We start from the raw sequence: 22,422 nt of genomic DNA, 5'->3' as shown, positions 1-22,422 counted from the left end.
ATTGTAGAAAAGACAAGTAGGGGTAATATATTGAAATATTACAATTAGTACATCCATTTCGCAAGACCTGGTATGTTTAAATTTGTCTAATTTACAATTTAACCCCACTGCCGCTACTTTAAATAACCTCCTATGCTCAAGGTCAACAGTTTTTTTAGTACTAACTTGGGGCCAAAAGGAAGATTTAAATCGGCCCCTCCTAATTTCCCAATACTTTTTTTACAATGCCAGATTCGACAGCCGCTGTTTATGATAACCAGTTTTTTGTATTTTTTCAAAAACCCAAAGCATATATTAATATTTTTAAGGTGTAGTCATTATACAGGTGAAATTTATATGTAGTCATTCATCTACCTATCTTTCTCGTATAAAAAATGGTCCTACCCATGTAAGGATCCGCAAATAGTATTCCCATCTGCAGATGGCAGACGAAAAATAACCCTTCTAATTCTCAAATTGTATCCTGGGTACACAAAATTTGTTTAAGATAACTGTAAAACCTTGAGATTAGTTAATATCTCCACCACCACTTTGAAAAAAACCTACAGAATCGCCCATGCTACAGGTCAACAGGTTGTGGAGTATAAATTAGGGGCCTTGAGGAGGATTAAAAACCACTTTATGAAGCATAAAATAATTCTTCTAATTATCCAATACTATTTTGCAAGATGACAATCTAAAATTTGTTGAATAGTTACTCCCAAAGTTTGAGCCTTTTTAGATGCAATGTTGTTATATAACCGTAGTACAAGTGGAAGCAAAGTTTTGCGCATAAATAGTATGGTTCATTTTTTGAAAGAGTCATTTTATATATTTGTTTGGTTTTTGTGAATATTGTATTGTGGAATATTGGCATTGAGAAATGCACTCCAGAAAACTGTCAAGAGTACAAAACTACTCAAAGTTGTACTTTTGAGCGTATTTCTTCCCTAAAGGAAACGCCATATCTTAAGGCACAAGTTTGATATGTTTACTACATAAAAAGGACATATTTCCAATAAATCTTGATGAAACTTCTTTAATAGCTTTATAAATAAATAAAACTTAACTCTTGCATTGAGTACTACTTGATATTAATGATCAACACTCAAATTTGAATTAAATCAAAGTAATTTGCACACAAAATCCATAAAATTACTTAGATTTGTACTATTAGTTTTTTGTTCAATAATGGATTGATCTAATCTAGTGCTATTCATACATTTTATTATTTTCAAAAGTAAAATGTAAACGAGTAGTTTTGTGAGGACATTTATTTAAAAAAATCATCTGCAAATAGTGCTTAGCACATCTTTTATTGAATATGTGAACCCTCAGCTTTAATAATTGCCTCAATCTGATTCCTAAATCCCTTGCTGCCCCTGACTACGTAGTTATACTCGAGCTTGGTCCACTCTTCCTTGATGGAAACATCTAAACACTCCTGTGCGGGGTTAACACAAATCCTCTCCACCAGGGGGGCCAAGATACATTAGTCCAAGGGGTTTGCGTCTAGAGAAGAAGGTGGCCATATGTTAAGGTCCCAAAAGTCCAGATAGTTGTCTCTGTTGAAGTACAGTGCTGTACAATCACACGGAACTACGTTTTGAGTGAAAACAATTATGTCCCCTAACTTTTCTTTGGCCAAATATAGCACTTTATTATCTAGAAGTTCCTTTTGAGTATCTGCATTGAGCCGCTCCTTCCTTTCCACAAAAATGGGTGGGCAGACTTCCCTTTTACTTGCCAGTATATTTTTTGTTCTGAAGAAATGTATCACTGAAGCTGAGGCATTCTCAATTGTGCTGTAGCGGCTGTTCTGCTTATTCATAGTAGCATCAACGCTGATGTCCTCCTCCGTGATTTTTCACCAATCTGGATTAAAAATAATGAAATATGTACCCCTAGATAAAAACAACACTGATGTTAAAGAAATATATTTTTTAATCTTGTATATTGTACAACATGGAAATAAGTATAATGTATAATGATGCAATAACATACTTTAATACATTTTAGGTTCGTAAATATAGTTAAAATAGCTCATGTAGACGTCAAATAGATAGTAAAGTTTAAGTTATTTTGGGGGGTCGCATTTTGACATAATAATATTTCACCACATTCCGTACTATGAATGAAAAAATGTTTTTACATGTTATAAAAATTGGTTGCTTTAGCTCCCAAAATTGTAGGACATCAACATTTTGTCGTCATGTGAGAGGTCAGTTATTCATTGACGAATTGGATAGATGGGATCCGCCTATAGTTTTCCCATTTGCAGCCAAACTGTTGTAGATAGCGGCCGTCGAAGCTCCCAATGTAAAAGGTATATGGGAATTGGGAGAAATCCATTATGGGTTTCTTGATGCGGTGATGCCTTAAGGCCTCAAGCTTATATTGCAATGACCATTGATATGGAATATAAACTATTATATTCTAATAGATTTTGTTTATTTAAGTTGAAGGGATGGTTTTGTACTTGTCTCCATATCCTATTATTATTCTAGACAAATCCCGTGTGCCAGGGGTACAATTTGGGATATTACGAGGGTTATTTTATGTTCCTCATGAGCAGATGGGAAAACTATTATCAGATGTACAATTGACGGTTCCAGAAAGAAAGTTGATATTATTCGAAATAGTGTCATTGCAAAATAACCATTTATAGAAAATTGACTGTTGGAATATTCTCATCTACAGAAAATTGTTCACAATTAAAGTGTGAGAGTGGTTATTAAAATTTTACAAAACAATAGCACCGCTCATAAATAAAGCTCGTCACATCGATCTAGTATTTGTTGACAATATCTCAGCAAAGTATCCGCCATTTTGGACATTTTGGCCTCCACAATCTCTGCAGCCCCCTTTTTACTTAATTGAACTGGGGCAATATACACAATCTAAAGCCTTTTGTTCTATTCCATCCTTGTCTTCACTATGATTTTAAAAGAAAAGAGAAAAAAAAATTGGTCGTGAGAGGTTTTGAGAGTCTTTGCATTAAATTCCGAAAAAATGTATTCTATAAACATCTGAGTTGTATAATTACAAATACTTTTTGGAGCGTAAGAATTTTGCTCGCTCGCACTTTACATAATATAGTGCTAACTTTTTAAAGGTTCAAAGTGTAACAAAATCTTTTTTATCTATTTATGATTATTTTTTCTCAGTGTTATTACTTATTTAATTTTTTTTATATGTACAAATTATCTAACTAATTCCAGTATAGTGGACTTGTTCTACGCGGGAACATGGAGAAATTAGAGACGAATGGAGTATTTTCTCCATCCCATCGCAAGTGGACCATCCTGTATCTCATATCCTCATGGTCGAATAATATGGGTCAAGGCATAGTGACAACGATTGTTGGGCCAACGCAGCCGTATTTAGCTAAGAATATCGATGTCTCAGTGGATGTTATTAATTTAGCATGGTCAATTCAGTTTATTGGTTATTTAATTGGAAGTTTGATCTCGGGTATTATTTTTAAAAGGTAAGAACCATTTATGTCTAGCTTTTTTATGCGTGAATAACAACAAAATATTAATTGTATTTATGTTATTTTATTGTTTCCTTTTGGATTGTTGCAAATTGCATTAGAAGTAGTCAAAATTGACTGTGAAAAAAATAAGGAAAATAAATTCAAATATTTAATGTTTCAAAGGATTTAAAGCCTATATCGGCCTGAATATCTGTCTCTTAAGTCAAATAAAGGTTATCAATGAAAAGTAAAATTCTTGGCTATCTTAACTCATCCAAGTAATTTAAATACATGCCTATAATTGAATCAACTATGTGGGGGTCGTGGGACACAACGGAGGGGTCGTGAGATAATTTCCAATAAAAAGATGAATATATTTTAATTGTTGTATCAAAGCTTAAATAATAGTTAATGCACATATTTTTATAAGTATCTTCTGGATCATGTTAAAAAGTATTTCCCCTAACATAGTGCTTCACACAAAAACATTATTAATACTCCCTTTTACTGCCACGGCTAATCATCAGTCGTCTGACTTTGAAGATGCCCTGATCAAACTTTCATGTGACACAGCACTAAAACAGTTTTTGGCTCTAAATACTAGACCAATTTATATATTTCTATGATGAATGAGTAACCACTTCTGGCGACAGGAGCTTTAGATTTACTTATAACATTTGAATCAAGTTATTTATGAGATAAAACCTTTTCCGTATTAACTTATATCCAAGTCTTTGAGTGGCTGTTTTCAAAGTTGCCACTGGAATGGACCTGTTTTCCGCAATGCACATTGCACAGTGGGCATCCGTCAAATGAAGACCTTGATTCGTTTATAAACCTATTTTCACATCCACAGCCTCTAATGTTCTATGTATTTAAGTCTTAATTTTGACTTTATCTACCGAAAAAAAAAAAAAAAAAAAAGATAATTGATAGTATTGAAAGGATTCCAAGTGCTACATTATATTAATACCAATATATTCGATTATTTCTTAGTTTTATTTATAGTATTTTTTAAAATATGTGAAATTAAAATAGTTAATTTTGATCCCAATAATTTATATTATTTCTCTCCGGGTTGAAATTTATTTAATTTATGTATGATCTTTATGTCATCTATTTGCATAAAATGGACTCCAAATTTTATATATCTCTCTCAATGATAGGTGTAGGGATTGTACATTGACTAACCACATATTTTAAGAATCGAACTCAAGAAGGTTTGGAAACCATTGAAATAATGGAGTGTATTCATATGTTGAGTACAATTTGTGATTTAATACAAGTTGTAATTTTAAATGAAGGATTTAGAGCCTTATTTTGATGAGGAAAATGCAATATTCTATGTATTATCGATATATAAAGGTGTATTTTTGGCTTTTTTTAATCAATAATACTAAAATACAAGTATTTTTAGTTATTTTATAAAGTTATAATGCCAAGGGTTATTGGCTCACAGACTTAATAACCATGTAATTTTAATAGATGAAATGTTATAATTAGAATAACCAATCTATTAATTAAATAACTTATTTTAAGACAAAGAAATTGCAAATCGCGATTCTATAAAATAACCTGTGTAGTTTGTCACCTGTCATATCAGTCCGGTGATGAAGGGGCCTACAAGTTTGGAGGCCATAAATCGGTGAGGTTTCCTTGCACCAAGACTAATTTATTATGGCCTTACACCATCTACAGTCGTAAGAATAGGACCCCAGCTTACGGAATGTATTCCTGAAAGTCCCCCCACTAATGTTGAAGTCCTATGCCAACGTCCTCTTGCATGTGGTTGGTGAGATTTCAATGCCAAGCACCAAACCTGTCAAGAAGTCCTTTGGTATAATATTTTTGTGTCCTTCACTTCCTCATAAGGCTCCCACTGCTTTTAATGATCCTCCTGACCTAGTGGACACGCTCAACAGAGCAATTCTAAATGTTTGAGACCTAACTTTATAGAATGATTGGGCGTGGAGGGGATCTGGAAGTCATTGTTGTTTAGTGCATAGCAACCAATAATACAACGTATGAAATCTGATAAATTTTAGAACGATTTTATTTCTATAAGCCAACATCGATTAAAGTAGCTTTAATTTGCACGATACCATTTACTAAGACACACTGTAGTGGCAAATCAGTGGACTATTCAATATAAATATTATATTATGGTGGGACATTTACCTTCGGATAATTCTCTACTACGCCGATAAATACAGCTAATACAAATTAAAAAACAATAATTGATGTGTAAGCGTCTTTTAGAAGCCTAAACAGATTAAAAACATAACTTGTTCTTATTCGTCATGAACCTAATTTGACCTTTAATATGAACATTCAAACATATTATTTACACAAAATGTGAAAAACATGTGATAAGTAAATCAAAATTAAATGTCACAAAAATTCAAATAGATTGTTTATTTAATAAAAATACAGCAAATAATTCATAAACATGTTCATACATTACAAACGATTTCTCTCTCTTGCAAAAAAACAACAACTTTCAAGTATATGATTTATATATTTTGCAATTATGATTTGTCTTAGGATTCAATATAATACAGATAAACCCTAAATTTGCACACTCACATAAGTCAACACAAATACAGTCTTGAACATAAATCAAGAAAAATAGAAAGTCAAAATTATTATTTTTTATTTCATGTGAGCCGATATTTCATGGATAAATTTCCATCAATGATAGATATTTATTCAAATTACTTAATTAAGCTAGGATATCCAAGAATTTTTGCTGTAGTTTAGAATTTTTAATTGACTTAAAATACGTTTATTATTACAATTTGTATAAATAAATTGATAAAAAATTAGTTTGCGAATAATAATCCACTCTCAATTTTGAGAAAAATCATTCTAGCCAACGTTTCTTCTGCGTATACTAGTTACTTGACTACTAAATAATCTATAAGACAAGGGAACACTGAATTTTTTTAAATGAATCCAGGCCAAATAAGGAGCGCAGAATTCAAATCATATATCATAGCTGATGTTATAGAAAAATCTTCATTTTATAATTTTAAAAAATATGCATCTCCAAGAATTTTTGTGCCATTTTTTATTTTTTAAGCGATTTCATTTTAAAATATTAAAATTATCTGCATATCGTGAAAGGATCGTTTTATTGTTTGGATACCTTTATCTCATTCCCAAGGAAGGACTCCAATCAACTCTCTTATGAGGTCTGGTAGTTTGCCTCTGAAGAATTCTCTTTCCAGAGTTCCTCGTGGAATTTAGAATCTGAATTCTAACATCTTTTGGGATGGATGATCGAGTTAGAAGAATCTTCCTTTGATTACCTCTTTATTCGTTTTACTGTGCATGGCGTCATGAAATTGGCATTGAAATCGGAAAAAATATTATGATAATGTTGACTATTTGCTAGTACACCCCCCATAAAAATGGAATGCATATTTTTTTAAATTATACATTGCATATTTTTCTACAATAAATATTATATGATACTCCTTTTTACTGTGGAGGATAAATAACTTATAATGGTTTTAAGAAGAGTGTCGTTTATCATCATTTTTCAGGCAAAAAATGGAAATATATCGAGTTCAAAACCAAATACAGAATCAATAAAAAAACTTTTATATAAGTTTTTATATATCTTACTTTTAATTTGGGAATTCTTTTAAGGATAAAAAACGACTCTGAACGAGAATATTTCCAAATTACTATAATCCCGGATATTTCAGAATTCAAATGAAGAAACTGAAGAACTGAGATCCGTTATGGATTCTGCACTAATAGATATATTCAATTATTGTCGTCAATTCCTTTGCACAAAATTTTCCCCTCTAATTGTGCCCTTGTGTAATTTATGATCGCAATTTATGGGAGTTTCTTGTACGTAAAAATAAATGTAATGATAGTGCATTTTCAAATTTGGGGTTGTTTCCTGATTGATTGTTCTTAAATGGGTCCCTATATTTAAAAAGTTGGGAATCACTGTCCTGTGTCATCAAAATGTATCCAAGTAGTTTGAATAATAAAGCTATAATTGAGTCAAATACGTCTATGGAATATTGGGCTGTATGTTTAGTTATTTGAAGTAAAACAATAATTTGGATTTTGTTGTTTAATTTATTTTTGTTCAAGTTTCTTTCTATAATGACACACCACATATCTCCATTATTGATGAATGATGGAGATGTTGTACATCATAATATCTCAAGATATGTCTACCAAATTACCTTTGATTAAAATAAATGAAGTCTTAGTATTTTGAATGCAGTTTGATTTACTTTATTTAAAAAAAAAAAATCTATATTTGTTTCCCGTCAACACAAAGATAGGCTAGAATTCTTTTTTCTCCAATTGAGTGTGGCTTAGCCCCAAAAGTTATTAATACCGTTATTTAATTACTCATATTAATAGTTTTATTTTTCATATAAATTAGCAGAGGCTGTCCGCGTTGCAGGACTGAATGGAGGGAAATAATAACAAAGGCTGAATGTAGAAGAAAAGAAACAGAGAGAGAGAGGGGGATGTAGAAACAGAGAGAGAGAGAGAGGGATGTAGAAACAGACAGATAGAGAGAAAGAAAAGGGAAATGAAGTTGTGAATTTGTTAAAAAGAGGCTCTTAATGAACTCTGATGCCCAAATAAGCATGTTTGTTTGTTTTATAAATAAATTGTCTAAATTTCTTGCTTATCCGTTCCTTTATTTTGGATTTTGTGGGTGATAATAACACCCAAAATAGATTTATAAATATATTCTGGTACATGCAAATGAATTGAGACTCCAATTCAATGACCTATAACTCGGTGCAAGTTAATTGTAGATACAAAATTCCGACGGTTCCAGATAGCTAACACTCTCAACATTTATTTTTGATAAAAACTTTTTTTTAATAAAGTAAACGACCATGGCTGATGAGTAGAAGAGGATTGAGTTAACTGCACTACTGGTGCCAGTTCCCCTTCAGTCATGTCATCAAGTCTACTAAAGCATTCCGGGCTACTGTTTTTCGAGTTTGAAAGTGCCTATATGATGAACACAATATCACCACAAAGCCCGCGAGTGGTATATGAAGTAATAAAAAAAAACGAGCTTGGAATTTTCTCTATAACTTAACTTTTGTTCAAGATTGTTTTTATGTTGACACACCACATATATTATATTGTTTTTGACTAAATAATATATTGAATATTAGTAAATATACCCGTATTATATATTTAATTTCGAAATATTTTGTTACTACTTTAAAAAAATTGACCCCAAAAGTCATGCAATTCTGGGACAAGATATTATAGCCACCACAGAGCCACGATCTCAATCCTCTTTATTACTCTATGAGGTGGCACATCCAGATTCAGGCCTGTCAAGTGCCTCATTGAGGACCTTAAGGCCTCCATCGACCAGGCCTAGGTCGCAATGTCAAAGAATTACCTCATCAAGGTATCCCAGGACCTTCGGTGCCTAAATGCCTTTAAAATGAATGTGTTTTATTATTTGTCCCCAAAGAGTCTCAATTCTTTAGCAAGGACGGGCATATAAGATCTGAAAAAAATTGGGGGGGGAGAGATTTATAAAATTTCAAAGAGTCACAAGCCCCTCACTCTTCTAAAAAAAAGGCTGTCAACGCCACTGTTTTTATGTATAAATGTAGCCAAACTATTTATTTGAATTTTTTACTTATTTTGCTTTTTTTAACATTGAAGTACCACAAATACATTGTCCACATATTCATTTATTATAGATACCTACGGAATTCAAAGGCCAAACTCGTATACATGGGATCCCTTATGTGCATTGCCGGCCTTTCTACATTGGTGATACCCTTCCTTGTCAATTTCCCCACTATGGGATTATTCCGATTCACTCAATGCTTTTGCATTGGGGCATTTATGACTGCAGATGCATCCCTCATTATCTATACCATGGGTCCCATTAAGTCCCGTCCATTCACAAATGCTATTCATGCCATTTGTGGTGTTGGTTGCTTCCTTGGAACGATTCTGGGTAAGGAGGATTTATTAATACTTTAATTTATAGGAATAAAGATTTGTTTCTACGTCTTTTTTTTTAGCACGTCCATTCCTACCACCAAGTAATGATGATATGGAAGATCTTTGTGGCAAAGGAAATTCCTCGGATAGTAGTGGAGATACGCCTCATTTTGAGATTGATTCACTTTATGGAGTTCAGAGTATTGCATGGCCGTTCCTCATTGGTGGAATATTTACAGTTGCTGCTTCAATGGGATATATTATTCTTGGTAAGGATTTATTTTCATTTATAAAAGAACAAATAAAACTTCATCCTTATAGATATAAGTAGAAGTGGGCATTTTGTAAAGTACAGAGAGAAAGTGGGAGGAAAATTTATAATAGTACGTAATTAAGACCCTTGTATACTTCAGCTGCCTTTAATATAATTTTGAAGGAAATAATAAAATTTACACAAACATTATTCTGGAAAAAAATTGTATTCAAACATATACAAGCTATTTATGCTGTGGAAAAGACTTTTTTTTTTCGAAACGTAATTTTATCTCCAACCAGATGTCAGATTTTAAAAAAGAAAACCAAATTTTGAAAGCTTGATGGACTCTGATTTATTTATTCAATAAAATCACCGTTAGCCTCAATTAAAATCTCTGTATGAGGCCCAAAAGCACGAGTGGGCCTATACCACTTAGTCCCTTGTAAAATCCTTGAAGTTTGTCTTTGGTGTTGCAGGTGGTTCGTTTGATTTTTCGTTCGATTGCGTCGTTCGTTTTCGAGGTGTGGTAGGGAGGCAAGTCCCGTTACTACATGTAAGACATGTGATCAGTAATTAACTTAGTTTAAAAACAAAATCTGCCAAATAACACTATTTAAGTTACCTATCCGACATATCTATTAAATGAAGAATACATAATTAATTATCCCAATATCATTATAAATTGAATTAATATAAGCAATAGCCTATATAAATTGATTAAATATAATTTTTCGACCAAATGTCTGTTTGGCAAAATGTGCATTCGGTGAATATTCCGCTCGTGCTATAAAATATGTCTTGTTGGTAAGTAAAGGAGTTATTTCTGAAAATTTAAAAACTCTTGGGAGAAAAACAGCTTAGCTGTCCTGACATTGTATTAGATTAGGAAATGAAAAGTTCTCCCCTCCATATCCCGCAAGGATATACTCAGGAATAACTCAAATTTCGATCCTCAAGTCAACTCCAACCATTGATACTCTTCATCTAAGTTCTAGTTATAACTTTGTACATATATGCAGAATTATTTACCGATTTTTGTTCAGAACATATTGCGGACAATAATGACATTTCGAATGACTTGACTTGTGATCAAATTTAATTAATGTAGCCACCATTTGACTCAATGACACTGGTCAGGCGACGTCTGAAGCTGCCACAGACTTGCTGGATGTAATCGGCGTCCATGGAGGCCCAGGCCTTGTTGACAGCAGCCTTTAAGGCATTTATGTTCTTGTGTCGTTTTTTGCAGGCCTTGGTCTCCACGTGCGCCTAGATAGGGAAGTCTAGTGGGTTCAGATCTGGGCTCTGAGGAGGCCAGTAGTCTTTGGCCAAAAGTTCATGTTGTCCTTGAGCCACTCCTGAGCTGTCTTGGAAGCGTGGGTCGGTGCTCCATCTTGTTGAAACCCCCAAGGAAAGTTGCTGACTATGGATTTGATCCACGGAAGGACCTTGGACGCCAGAATCTTCACATAATCCTCCGCTGTTAATCTGAGCCAGTGGGGAACCATACCGGCTTCATGGCCTTCCCATTGGGTCTCCAAGCATCTCCAAAGCTCACAACATGGTCATTTTGCCTGTTGAAAACGGGATCGACCGTAAAAGTTTTCTCATCTGAAAAAATGATGATGCGTCCAGATATCATTCAAGATTTCCTTGGCACGCTCAAGTCTGACTTCTCGCTGACGTTCAGTTAAGAGAGCGTTCAGTACGCCTCAGGGACTTTCCTCCAGCCCTTTTCAATGCCCTTGAAACAGTTGATCTCGACGTTCCCATCTTTCTAGCCAAGTCGGCAATGGACCTGTTGGGAGTCCTCTTGAACACTGCCTTTACTTGCCTTGTTGAGACAGTGGGCTTCCTGCCAGCCCCAGGGGAATGCTTGAGATCACCCCCAGCCTCCAAGCACTTGGAAACGTTGTAAATTGTCTTCAACGAGGCCCCAACCTGTTCCTTAATGTTGTTATGAGGCACTCCTGCTCGGAGGAGGGCTGCAATTTCGATCCTCTTTGTTTCCTGATTGGACATGGTCTCACGTGTGGAAGTTGTTACGCTCTCACAGGAAGGTTTTTTTGTTTATTTTAACAGTAAAAATACGAAACAATCAGATTGGTTGCCACAAAACCTCTTAAAAAGTATATTTACATCATCGGTAAATAATTTTGCACGGGCCGGTATATGTTCGTTTCTCATGAATTAAAAAATAACTTTAGAAAATTTTAAAGCCTGTTCAGATTGCCAACTATTTCTACGACATATTTTGTACACCTTTAACAATAGCTCGCAGTGCTTTACTTTATTAATGTCTAAATAATTTTTTCTAGCTACTCTTCCATTGAAAATGCCGATTTTCAGCTATGGAGACTACTCTTCTTCTTCTCCGGACCAAAATGAGGCACCTGTCCAAGGAAAGCGTGTACTCACTCATTGGAAGACAATGCTCGTTTTTGTATTTATATTTTATGTTCTATCCTGTGGAATTGAACGGATTTTTCAACCCATGGTAAGTTGACATCATTAATATTTTGGTATATGTGTGGTTGAAAATCGTTAGGATTTTCGGTATGTAAAAGAAAAAGCCTTAAATTAGGAAGGTAACTTGACAACTTGAATAATGCTTTAGAGGAAAATAGGAGGTGACTTTAATTTTGTGTTGACCTTTTATTTGGAAAAATGTATTCACATTCAAATACAGTGCATTTAAAAAAAAACCGTTGAAACAAACCTGTTTATGAAAATAAATTTGCAATTTCTTGAAACCCCTAAGACATGTTCATACTTCATTTCGAATAGCTAAATAGAATATTCATGCTCCCCGGCGTCTGATCCCCACAACGCTAGTACCAAAACGTTGAAAATGCAAATTATGGCATAGGGACTTATTGTTTTCCCTTTTGATCCGGATAAATTTAATTTTGGTTTATTAACTTATTCAAAATGGAATAATATGTTCTGACCAAATACTATTTAGCTGAAATTTTAGTCGACACGAGAAAGCAGTCTGTAAGATAGTAATAATTGCACCATTCTTGGCACATTGGGTCTGATCCTGAAAACATAAGGACCCAAAATGTATTTTTTTCTAATACGTTTCAATTGTAATTCCTTTCCCTAACTCCACATGTTCCTTCAACTTCCACAAAAGGGTCTTACCCACGTCTTCAACCTTACATAATGTCCTTAAATTTATGTTCTTTGTACAATAGAACTGCAACACATTTTAATTTTTGATTGTAACTCAGCTGAGAAAATTCTGATTTCAACGTGGAGCACCTCCATTAGACCTCTTCAAATTTAATTTTTTTTTCAAACCTTTTAATATTTAACTTTTCCCCGTTCTCCAAAGTCCAATATCAAAATGTCTGGTATATTTAGTTGCTATATATCTTGGAAAAGAGGAAAAAGTTAAATATTAAAAGGTTTGAAAAAAAGTTAAAATTTGAACAGGTGTAACCTCCATAGAAGTCGTTGTTATTATTATTTTTTTTTTATCAAACGAGACATTAACATTTTATTCAACATAACCTATCATAAATTTATTTTAAACGTACTTAGAAAAAAATACATTTAGGGGCCTACTGTCATATTCCCGATCCCATGAATGTGAAATTTGTAGCATCTGACAGCTTTTACTACGATTAAAGTTTCAGCTGGATAGATTCTAGTATATGGTGAAAGAATACAATAAAATTTTGAATAGCCTCATATACAAAATCCACTTTAACCTGATCTGAAGGATCCCAACTAATTAATATCATTGGAAATATCTATTTAATGAAAAGAAAAGTGCCTTGAGCAAATATTTTTTCCGTAGGTCCAATTACGGTACAACCTCCTAAAAACAAACACTGCTCTTGAACTATTGGAAAATTCATTACTTAATAGTAAACAATATGTTTATAGCTAAACATGGCCTAATTTTACCCTACCGATCATCGTTCAGAGCACTAATTATAAGATGACTTTTGGTAAATATGTCCTGCAACACATACGACATTTTTTCAATTTTGCAATCTGAGCGGTGTTTTATATTTTCCAGTCATTATTCCTTTATTCTTGAGGAGGGAACATCTAACTATAAAGTATTCAGAAGTGCATTAAAGTCGAAGAGTAGGAAAAAGTATTTGTTGTGAAGAAATATGTGTAAGTGATTGTTGAGCTTGGAATAGAAAAGAGGATTACACATCAGAGAATTCCTACTTATGTGTCTATATATAATACCGAGTCGATTTATTTTCTGTAGCTACATTCAATTAAACTAATAAAAAATCATGAATATGTCTACTTTTCAATGAAGGAGTTATTATTTTTGATTTTCATGGGGGTTATTAGGGTATGCACTTGTTGGACTCAGTCTATAATTGAGGATTGACTTCGGAATAATACCTGTATATTTCCTTGCTAGATATGGAAAAGGATGTATACAAATTTATTTCCATTCATTACATACTGGAAGTCAATATTCCTTATAACAAGGGAACTTTGACCTCTCTTAATTAAAAGCTTATTTGTAAATAATTTTTTAAAATGAAGAAGAAGAATTTAATGTAGCCATTTTCTGGATATCGAACCAAATGTTTGTCAGACAAGTTCCAGTAATCTGATTCAGCTCTTTCATCTTAAAACTTCATTTACCAGTCTTACAAATCAATAATCCGATTATCTAAATTTATCTATCAGAGTGTTATGGAGTAGTATTTTCCATTTTTTACACCGATTACATCGATTCCATAATTTTGTGACCCTGTCCTGTCCTGTTACTTTAATATTTGGTACTTTTTCAAAGACCGATAACTTGATTGATGTTCAACTCCATATTAAGTCTCTGTCATTTCTTAAATTGTCAGGTTTCATTAGCAGACCGACAAGTTATCATTTCTACAACTCTACTAATAGGGAGAGGGGTTGTGAGTACATGAAAATGATCAAATTACATTTTAGGCAAACTTTTTAGACGTCAAATGATATTTTAAGAACAAATGATAAAAATTAACACCTAACTTCTATCCCCAAAATTTCTTTTTGACCCATGAATGCGTATTTTTTAATCTATTTTCTAAGTAATAAGTAGAATCTCGGAAATGACGTGATTATTAAAGACTTTTTATGCATACAACAATATTTATATAACCATTTTAAGTTTTTAAAGTAGAGTGTTGAGGTAATATAAAAGGTCAACTTCCTCCAAATTTTTATTTTAGCGTTTTTACTAGGGTGTAAAATTTATAGAATGACCTGTTAATTCGATCTTTCGTTGCATTTTAACGAAAAATATATGTTTGTAAAGTTTCAGTCTTCAAGGGGTGTTTTTTGATCTTTATAGCCATTTGAAAATGACATTTTTTAACGACATTCTCTATTTGTAAAGGGATTGAGAAGTCTAAATTTTAAAGTTATGCTGCTTAATTTCAAGACTTTCAATTTTAAAGTTATGTTGTTGAGTTTCAAAAGAGTTTGAATAAAGTTCCTTTTCTCAAGTGATACATACTAATATAATCTTTATTTTTCATTTTTAAGAAAAACAAATTATAACCCATCAAAATACTTTGGATAATCAAAGGATTCGAACCACTGTAACTTGAGTGGACAGAAATATAAAAACTATTTTTTTCATGATTGCTTAAAATATGCTCTAGCATCTGAAAAGTTGGGCTAAAATTGAATTTGATTGTCACAGAGCCCCCCCCCCCTCCACAAATAAGAGGAATGAGTTCTAGAAAAATCGACAGCTGATATTAAAATACATTTTAAATTTTAATGTCAGAGGGATAAATAATATATTAAAGGTCGAGTAATACATTAAGGCTGTTCAATGTTTATAACTACCAATGGTATAAAACTTTTAGAGTAAAGTTTGTTTTCCTCTCTAAATTAATTTTCTTGCCATCGGGATACTGTTATTATTACCATATAGGTAACTACTTATATTGTTTGAATGCATGAATTTATTTATTTTACATACCAATACGTACCTCAAATGAGAAAACTATGCAAATTTTCAAGAAACTGTACAATACATCCTATATATTGAATATCCACCTGGTTATTAGTTTTGAGACTTAGTCCAACTGAATTTATATCTGGTTCAGTCTTAATCCTTCTTTTCAACACCGTTATTTCAGTTCAACTCGGGATCTTGGACTAAAATGTAATCGTTTTCTAATCGTGCCCTGTTTTTTTCTCAATACACAAAGTGGGAACTTCAAACATAGAGTAGGACGACACCATTTTGAAAAATGTGATTTTGATGTGATCTAGAAAATACAACTTTAAGCCAATTTGTGATACATGTAAATACTACATATATTCAGCTGTTTTATTAATTAAATATATCTTCCTTTAGTAGCAATAAAAGCATAGACAAGCCGGTAAACACAATGACAGCTCTTGATGATGAAAGAAGTGCTCTTAGCGGACACTGCTGTCATTATGGCAACTTGAAGCGAATCCAAGTTTAGATTGGAGGTGTGACAGACGTTCTTCTATAATGTACTTTAGACTGAACAGTCTAGAAGGTTAAGGTCGGGGTTAAAAAAAGGAAAGTGGAGGTAGTCTAGAAGTCATCAGCCATTATGTTCCTACAAGAGTTTTGATTCTTCTTCACTGAATGGGGCTGTAATTGACTTATTGATATTGTAGGGAGTCCAAACTGAGATGCATACGGTCTATGTAGCCTTTTCGGCACTAACATGGAAGATCAGATCATAAGAGTTTGCACACATGTTCCAATTTTTTACATAGAGGCATGCGATAAAAACAATACTTTTTTATTTTTGTTTCAACCCTGGATTGATAGCGTAACAAAAACTCATAATTAAAAATAACATGTATAAAAGTTTTATCAAATGCTGTTACAGCTTTGGGTCCCACTCTGTATAGACCGTTCCTTACGGATCTTATTCTATGAACTGATATTTTCCCTTATCCTCATAAATGAGTTGTACAAATATGATTTATGCTAGACTTGTAACTTTGTATGACTTTATTTTTGCCTGAATACCAACTTACAAATACAAATAATCATACAAAAATTCTTATAAATGTTTTAAAATCGAATCGGGGCATTTTTCAAAAATATTTAAATTGTCACTGAGAACACATTTTTCGGCGGATTACCTTGAAAATTAGCTTTAATTGTACATATCAATGTTGAAAAAGAGCTTATTTAATGTATCCACCTCCATCATCAATCACAACCTGGATCTGGACCGAGTAGTAGGCTTCTACAAGGTAGTTCCTTTGTTGGGCATTGTCTCTTGGATGGACACACTCCTTTGATGGCATGAAATGTTCGATTTGCTGTAGATTATACGAAGCTCCGGCAAAATTATTGTTCCGATTAAAATCTATAATTCTGCCGGGCAATATTTCTGTCCCAAAAAAAGGCATAGCATTGTTCACTCAGCCACTTCAGGGACCTGTCTGAAATATGACAATGTACTGAGTCTTGTTGCCAGACCCCAGATCAAACTCCCGGATAATATTTGAGACCTCCCTATTTGAATTTTCCGAATTATTGTGAACAAAAACATCGTCACCCCGCTACACCGTTCTTCCTATATAAATTCAATCTAGGGCAGCTGTTCCCATGATGCCCAAAACTTCACAACAGCTTTTGACAACAAAGTATAACTGTTTTTTGTTTTTTTAAAGAGCGGTCCAGATCTATTTTTTAATAGTTTGGTACATTAAAAGTATAACGATCTCAGACAAATCCAGGATTTTCAGACCCAAGCAACACACTGATACTTTTTTGGGTATGTACCTACACATAAATTGTATATTGGCAGAAATTGTTCAAGCTGTATAAATGAACATTATTCACAATATATACCAACAAAAATTTGTTGACAAAAAAAGATTATTTAAAAAATATTAGAGATATGCAGAATTGTGTAAAAAACCATTATGCTCATTTTTATGAGTTTTGTTTATTCGTATCTAAATTTGTATTGTATTTGATAAAACTAACTTTCAAAGACAATGAGAATACTTTCCAAATGTTTAAGTGGCTGTCTTTTCACCAATCTTATGGATTTTCTATTGGAAATCATTCAGAATAAAAATATAAAAGGGAGATTGAATATGCTCGTACTTTGTAAATATATTAGTATTTATTCAAAAGAGGAAGTTGGGAAAATGGTACTCTTGACATTTTGAACGTAGTGGAACGACATTTTTACTAATTTTTAGACATACTTTTCTCTTTAATGTGTCTTCAATTGTTCAGAGAGAGCTACACTCATAAGGTATAAGTTAACATTATGCTATTACATTTGACATAGGAATCCTCTTTCAATGTCAATATACACACACTAAGGAATTTTCTTCTCCAGGAACGACCGAGACGAAAACTTACAGACAACCAGTTTTCTCAAGGACGTTGTCAATTGAGCAACGTCTTTGCATTTACTTTTTTTTAAACGATATATTTTACAAATAACAAGGGGATATTTGCTCAAATTTTGAGACTTTGTTAATTTATTTTTATTTAAAAAATATCATTTTGATATAAGGGAGGCTTAACCAATATTTTCTTGTGTGAACAATAATTAATAAGTATCTTTTGATCAATTTTTTCAGCCTACTTTTTTTTTTTACATTAATAATTAATTATCACGTAATAGTAACATAATTTTCAAATTTAATTTACCTTTCACCAATAATTCGATTTTCATGTTTTTTGATTATTTTTTGGGTACACATGTCCCCAACTTTTTCATTGTTGGTTTGTTCTTGAGGGGTAAAAATATTATGTTCCAATTTTGAGACATTTAAATACATTTTCCTTTTAAGTTATCAATTCAATAGAAGGAGGTGTTCAAATTCGTAAAAAAATTTAAACTTTCGCTCTTAATGGGTTAAGAATAAACTGTAATAAATAATTCCGTCTTGAACCAAGTCACAAGGTTAGTCCAATCACTAAAAGTACATGAATTTAAAAATATGAATTCCTCTAAGTGAAGGTTTCACCTAGAGATGCCTTACCTTTGTATATATTGGGCTGCATTGACACTTGAAATATTTCAATGGGACAATATTTACTTTTTCTATAAACTATTTTGCCTCAGGGCATTCTGTCATTAACGTCATCTAGTCTCAATGACATTTCTTCTTCATATATGAATAAATGATATTGATACGTTGTTATTTTTTGGGTAAAACGGATATTCTTTTTGAAAATTTGAATCAAAATATGTGTCTAAAATGCGCATTAAATGTAATAATTATTAATTGTAATAATTATGGAATCAAGCCCTCAAACTCCAATGCATGCATACATTTAAAATTTCACTATGTAATGAGTTCGAAACAAATACAAAATAGGTTACAAAATTAATATAATCTTAAAAATAAACAAACACGTCAACGGTTCGAGTAGAAGAATTGAATTACTTCTCTGTTATCCATTAATATAAGTCTCATGGATTGACAAACAGACAAAATATGAGGCAGGAGTATAATTCCATCTATATTCCAACAGAAAACAAACATTTAATGAGATTTATAGCAATAAACATTACATTTTTGATTAGAAAATTCAAAGGGAACATTAATTTAGACCAAAATTAATGTCTAACGACGTATATACCAAATTATTTATATTTTAAGGCAAAAGAACCAAGCAACAGATTATACGTGCCTAAAAAGAAATAAATTAAATTATCTAATATCAAATCAATGATGTATTTGACTTTGTTTTCAAGCCATGATGTTATCTAGATTTTTATTTCAGAATGTTGTCTTGATTTTGAGAATATTTGCTAAATCTCTGTCGGTCAACCAATTTCTTTCTGCAGTTTTAATGTTCTTAATACATGAGATGAACAGCTCGGACCAATATGTATTGCCCCATCCCATGCATTATAATTTTCAAGATAAATTTACATTAACATAACTATTTAAAATCAAAGAAGGGGGTTCTCTCTATGAAAGGTTTTCAAACCTTCACCACTTTGCAGCTCAATCTGTTTAAGTTATTAATCGCCTTGGCTTTATCACCCACATATCAAAATTTAAATTTTAATCACATTTATAAATAAAATTTGCCTCATGTCATATTTATGTTATAGGCCTTTACATTCGGCATCTGTGGTCCTTTGGCACTCCAACCCGCAGCTGCTATCATCATTGACTCATGTTATAATGGAGGATTCATGTGTGGACGAATTGTGAGCGTTGGATTAGCGGGAATTATTCGACCACGGAATATGATCTACATTTGCCTATTGTTTGCGTTTGTTGGAAGTATTGTTCTTTTATTTGGTGCTGGAACAAATGTTATGGCTCTCTATTGCGGAACGGGTAAGTGATGGTTTTGTAGCTACGCTGACCTTAAGTGCAAAATATAAGTCGGCCTGCACGTCATACTTTCTCTTTCTATCACGAAATTGGAAAGTGGATAGTAGAAACTCAATTATTATAACCATTTAATAATTAGGAAATAACTTTGTGAAGCGAAAAAATATAATATTAGAGTAGGAAGAAATGAATTTCGACTTGTTGATATATTCAGAGAATAAGCACTTTGATGCTGCAATATGTGGAGGAACTTGTGAGTGTGTCCAGTATTCGAGAGAGGCACTAGGAATCGATTCGTTGACTAAAGGATGAGACCCGAGGAGATCACATCTCATTTTGTAAAGCACTACAGCTTTTTTTGTAGCTACCATGAACCCTTACAGTATAATTACAGGATGAACGTTATAGGTGTCATGAAAAGGAACTTCTATGTCCTCAAATCAATTAACTCCTGTAACAGAAAGTTACTTTAAACATACATAAATAGAAATATATGGTTACTCCAGTGATTGTCTAATCTTACATGGAAACTTTTTAAAGCAATTGTTACCGATTAAGTCCTTCTACTCCAATTATATATTCTTCACTTTGTGAAGTTATTTATTTATTATTAAAAGGTTCCAATAATTGAATTTCAACTATCCGCTTTTTCTGTCTCCCATATGGAGATAAAAAGCGAAGGTATGACCTGCGGTACACCCTAACTTTTTATTGTTTATCTCTTAGCTATTTTGGGTTTTTTCGTGTCATGGCAATTTGGGTCTTGCTACTCCTTTATTGCTGGAAAGGGGGACATCACTGGAAGTTTGAGCTCCATTTTCTTCATTGCCGGCGGCTTAGGCTCCGCCATTTTCCCCACTGTAAGTGGATTTGTATTTACATGGGATAAATGGGGTCCCATGGGTATCATTCATATTACGGCAGGGATATGCACAGTACAAATATTTATATTTACAACCATTTGGCTTTTGAGTCGTAAAGTGAAGGAAGTGACATTAGAAGCACCACATTTGGATTTGAAGAATTAAAGCTGAGGGTCTTTGAGTTCTTTTGGTCCTTCTTCTATGTACATATGTACTTGTCTATGACGAAATGTTTTGTAGATTACTCTCTCTCTCTATTGCACTTGTATTTAATTTTGATGTACGTCACTGTCTACAACAACATCACATTCAGAAGAGAAACCATTTGGACCTTAAATATATGACATTCTATTAAATTAATATTTATACGTGTGTATGCTTTAAGGAAATGTGTGATTAATTTGGGTCTATTAATTTATTTTCGTGTTGGGGTTTTAATGTTTAACTTATTGAAATAAATAAAACAATTTGACAATAAATAGTTAACATAGCTAAGCTATTAAAGAAAGTGAATAAATGACTAACCCGTGATCCGTTTGTCTACCAATTTTTTGCTAGGAAAACGACTCCTTTTTTTTGCCAGTAGGTATATAATAATATAGGTATAATGTTAATAATGGCTAAAATTAAAAGGGTAAGTTTACAAGAAAAAGTATATGATTATAAGAGCAAACTATAAATGTTCTTTTAAAGTAGTCTTTCCCATTTTGAAAATTCAGAAATATCATTAAGACCCTTATAAATGCTGTAACTAGGGTTGGATTTATCCTATGACTAAATTGTTTATTGTTGAAGCTGTAAAAATTCAGGGAAAGAGGTGAGCGTGCAATTATAGTAAAAATTTCTATTGACAAATATATCTTTGCCTCGGTTTGTCTGAAAGGAAACTACCGACAAAGTTATGAATTAATTTTTTTGTCTCGTCTGTAAAATTTGATAAAAGTGACATACATTGTTTATCAGACATGAGCAGTATTATACCTCCACCCCTCCCCACCCGCCCAAATAATACCACAGACGCCTGATATTAAAATGGGTCTTAATTCAATATTATTATAAGTATTCTCTCGCCTTCTACTGGTGCTCTCGCAAACGACGAAACCCAATTGTACGTAGTCTACTATTGTAACCCTGCTGTTCCACGGACGCATGGGGTAGGCGCGCATTTGGACACAAAATTGTGGTGGTCAAACCATTTGAAAATTTAAAAAAATAATCTTATTAATAACTTATGCTTGTGTATTTGAATTGAATATTAAGTTACCTAATTTATTCCTGAACAATAATTAAGGAACCCAAGAACATTTCTTTTTTTTTGGGTCGCCTCGTGGGTTTGATAAAAAAAAAGTTATGTTCGTTAGAATTACTCTTAAACAAGTATTGTGTACGGTAACACTCCTACAGTAACCCATGCTTTGAAGACAACCCAACAAATTGCAAAGATACCAAATAATCAGGGACAGTCAACAGATGGCTACGTAACAATCTTCTCTGTATGTAGCTAAGCCCAAGAAATTAACTTACTCCTAACTTGCCTCAAGTAAATATCGCTTAATATATGCACCAACTACATAATAACT

The 22,422-nt window shown here is 32.8% G+C and overlaps 1 protein-coding gene across 5 annotated transcripts in view; it reads left to right on the top strand.

The window, feature by feature from the left end:
• The window catches only part of LOC121125995 (sodium-dependent glucose transporter 1A), a 61,978-nt gene extending 40,605 nt beyond the window's left edge, over positions 1-21,373 (top strand). For 3 of the 5 annotated variants that reach the window (XM_040721275.2, XM_040721273.2, XM_040721274.2), the window contains exons 2-7: positions 3,201-3,469; positions 9,178-9,440; positions 9,508-9,696; positions 12,002-12,180; positions 19,751-19,982; positions 20,706-21,373. In XM_040721275.2, coding sequence (XP_040577209.1) covers positions 3,228-3,469; positions 9,178-9,440; positions 9,508-9,696; positions 12,002-12,180; positions 19,751-19,982; positions 20,706-21,007 — 1,407 coding nt within the window. In that variant the 5' untranslated portion in view covers positions 3,201-3,227 and the 3' untranslated portion in view covers positions 21,008-21,373. Of the gene's footprint in view, positions 1-3,067; positions 3,104-3,200; positions 3,470-9,177; positions 9,441-9,507; positions 9,697-12,001; positions 12,181-19,750; positions 19,983-20,705 lie in introns of those variants that run through there. The other 2 variants (XM_040721276.2, XM_071891619.1) reach the window with 2 other exon arrangements.
• The last annotated feature ends 1,049 nt before the right edge of the window (positions 21,374-22,422 follow it).

The sequence above is a fragment of the Lepeophtheirus salmonis genome, chromosome 11, assembly GCF_016086655.4.
Source record: "Lepeophtheirus salmonis chromosome 11, UVic_Lsal_1.4, whole genome shotgun sequence".
NCBI classification, from domain to species: domain Eukaryota; kingdom Metazoa; phylum Arthropoda; class Copepoda; order Siphonostomatoida; family Caligidae; genus Lepeophtheirus; species Lepeophtheirus salmonis.
The sequence above is the reverse complement of the archived record's forward strand: the minus strand, read 5'-3'. Positions and strand labels throughout refer to the sequence as shown.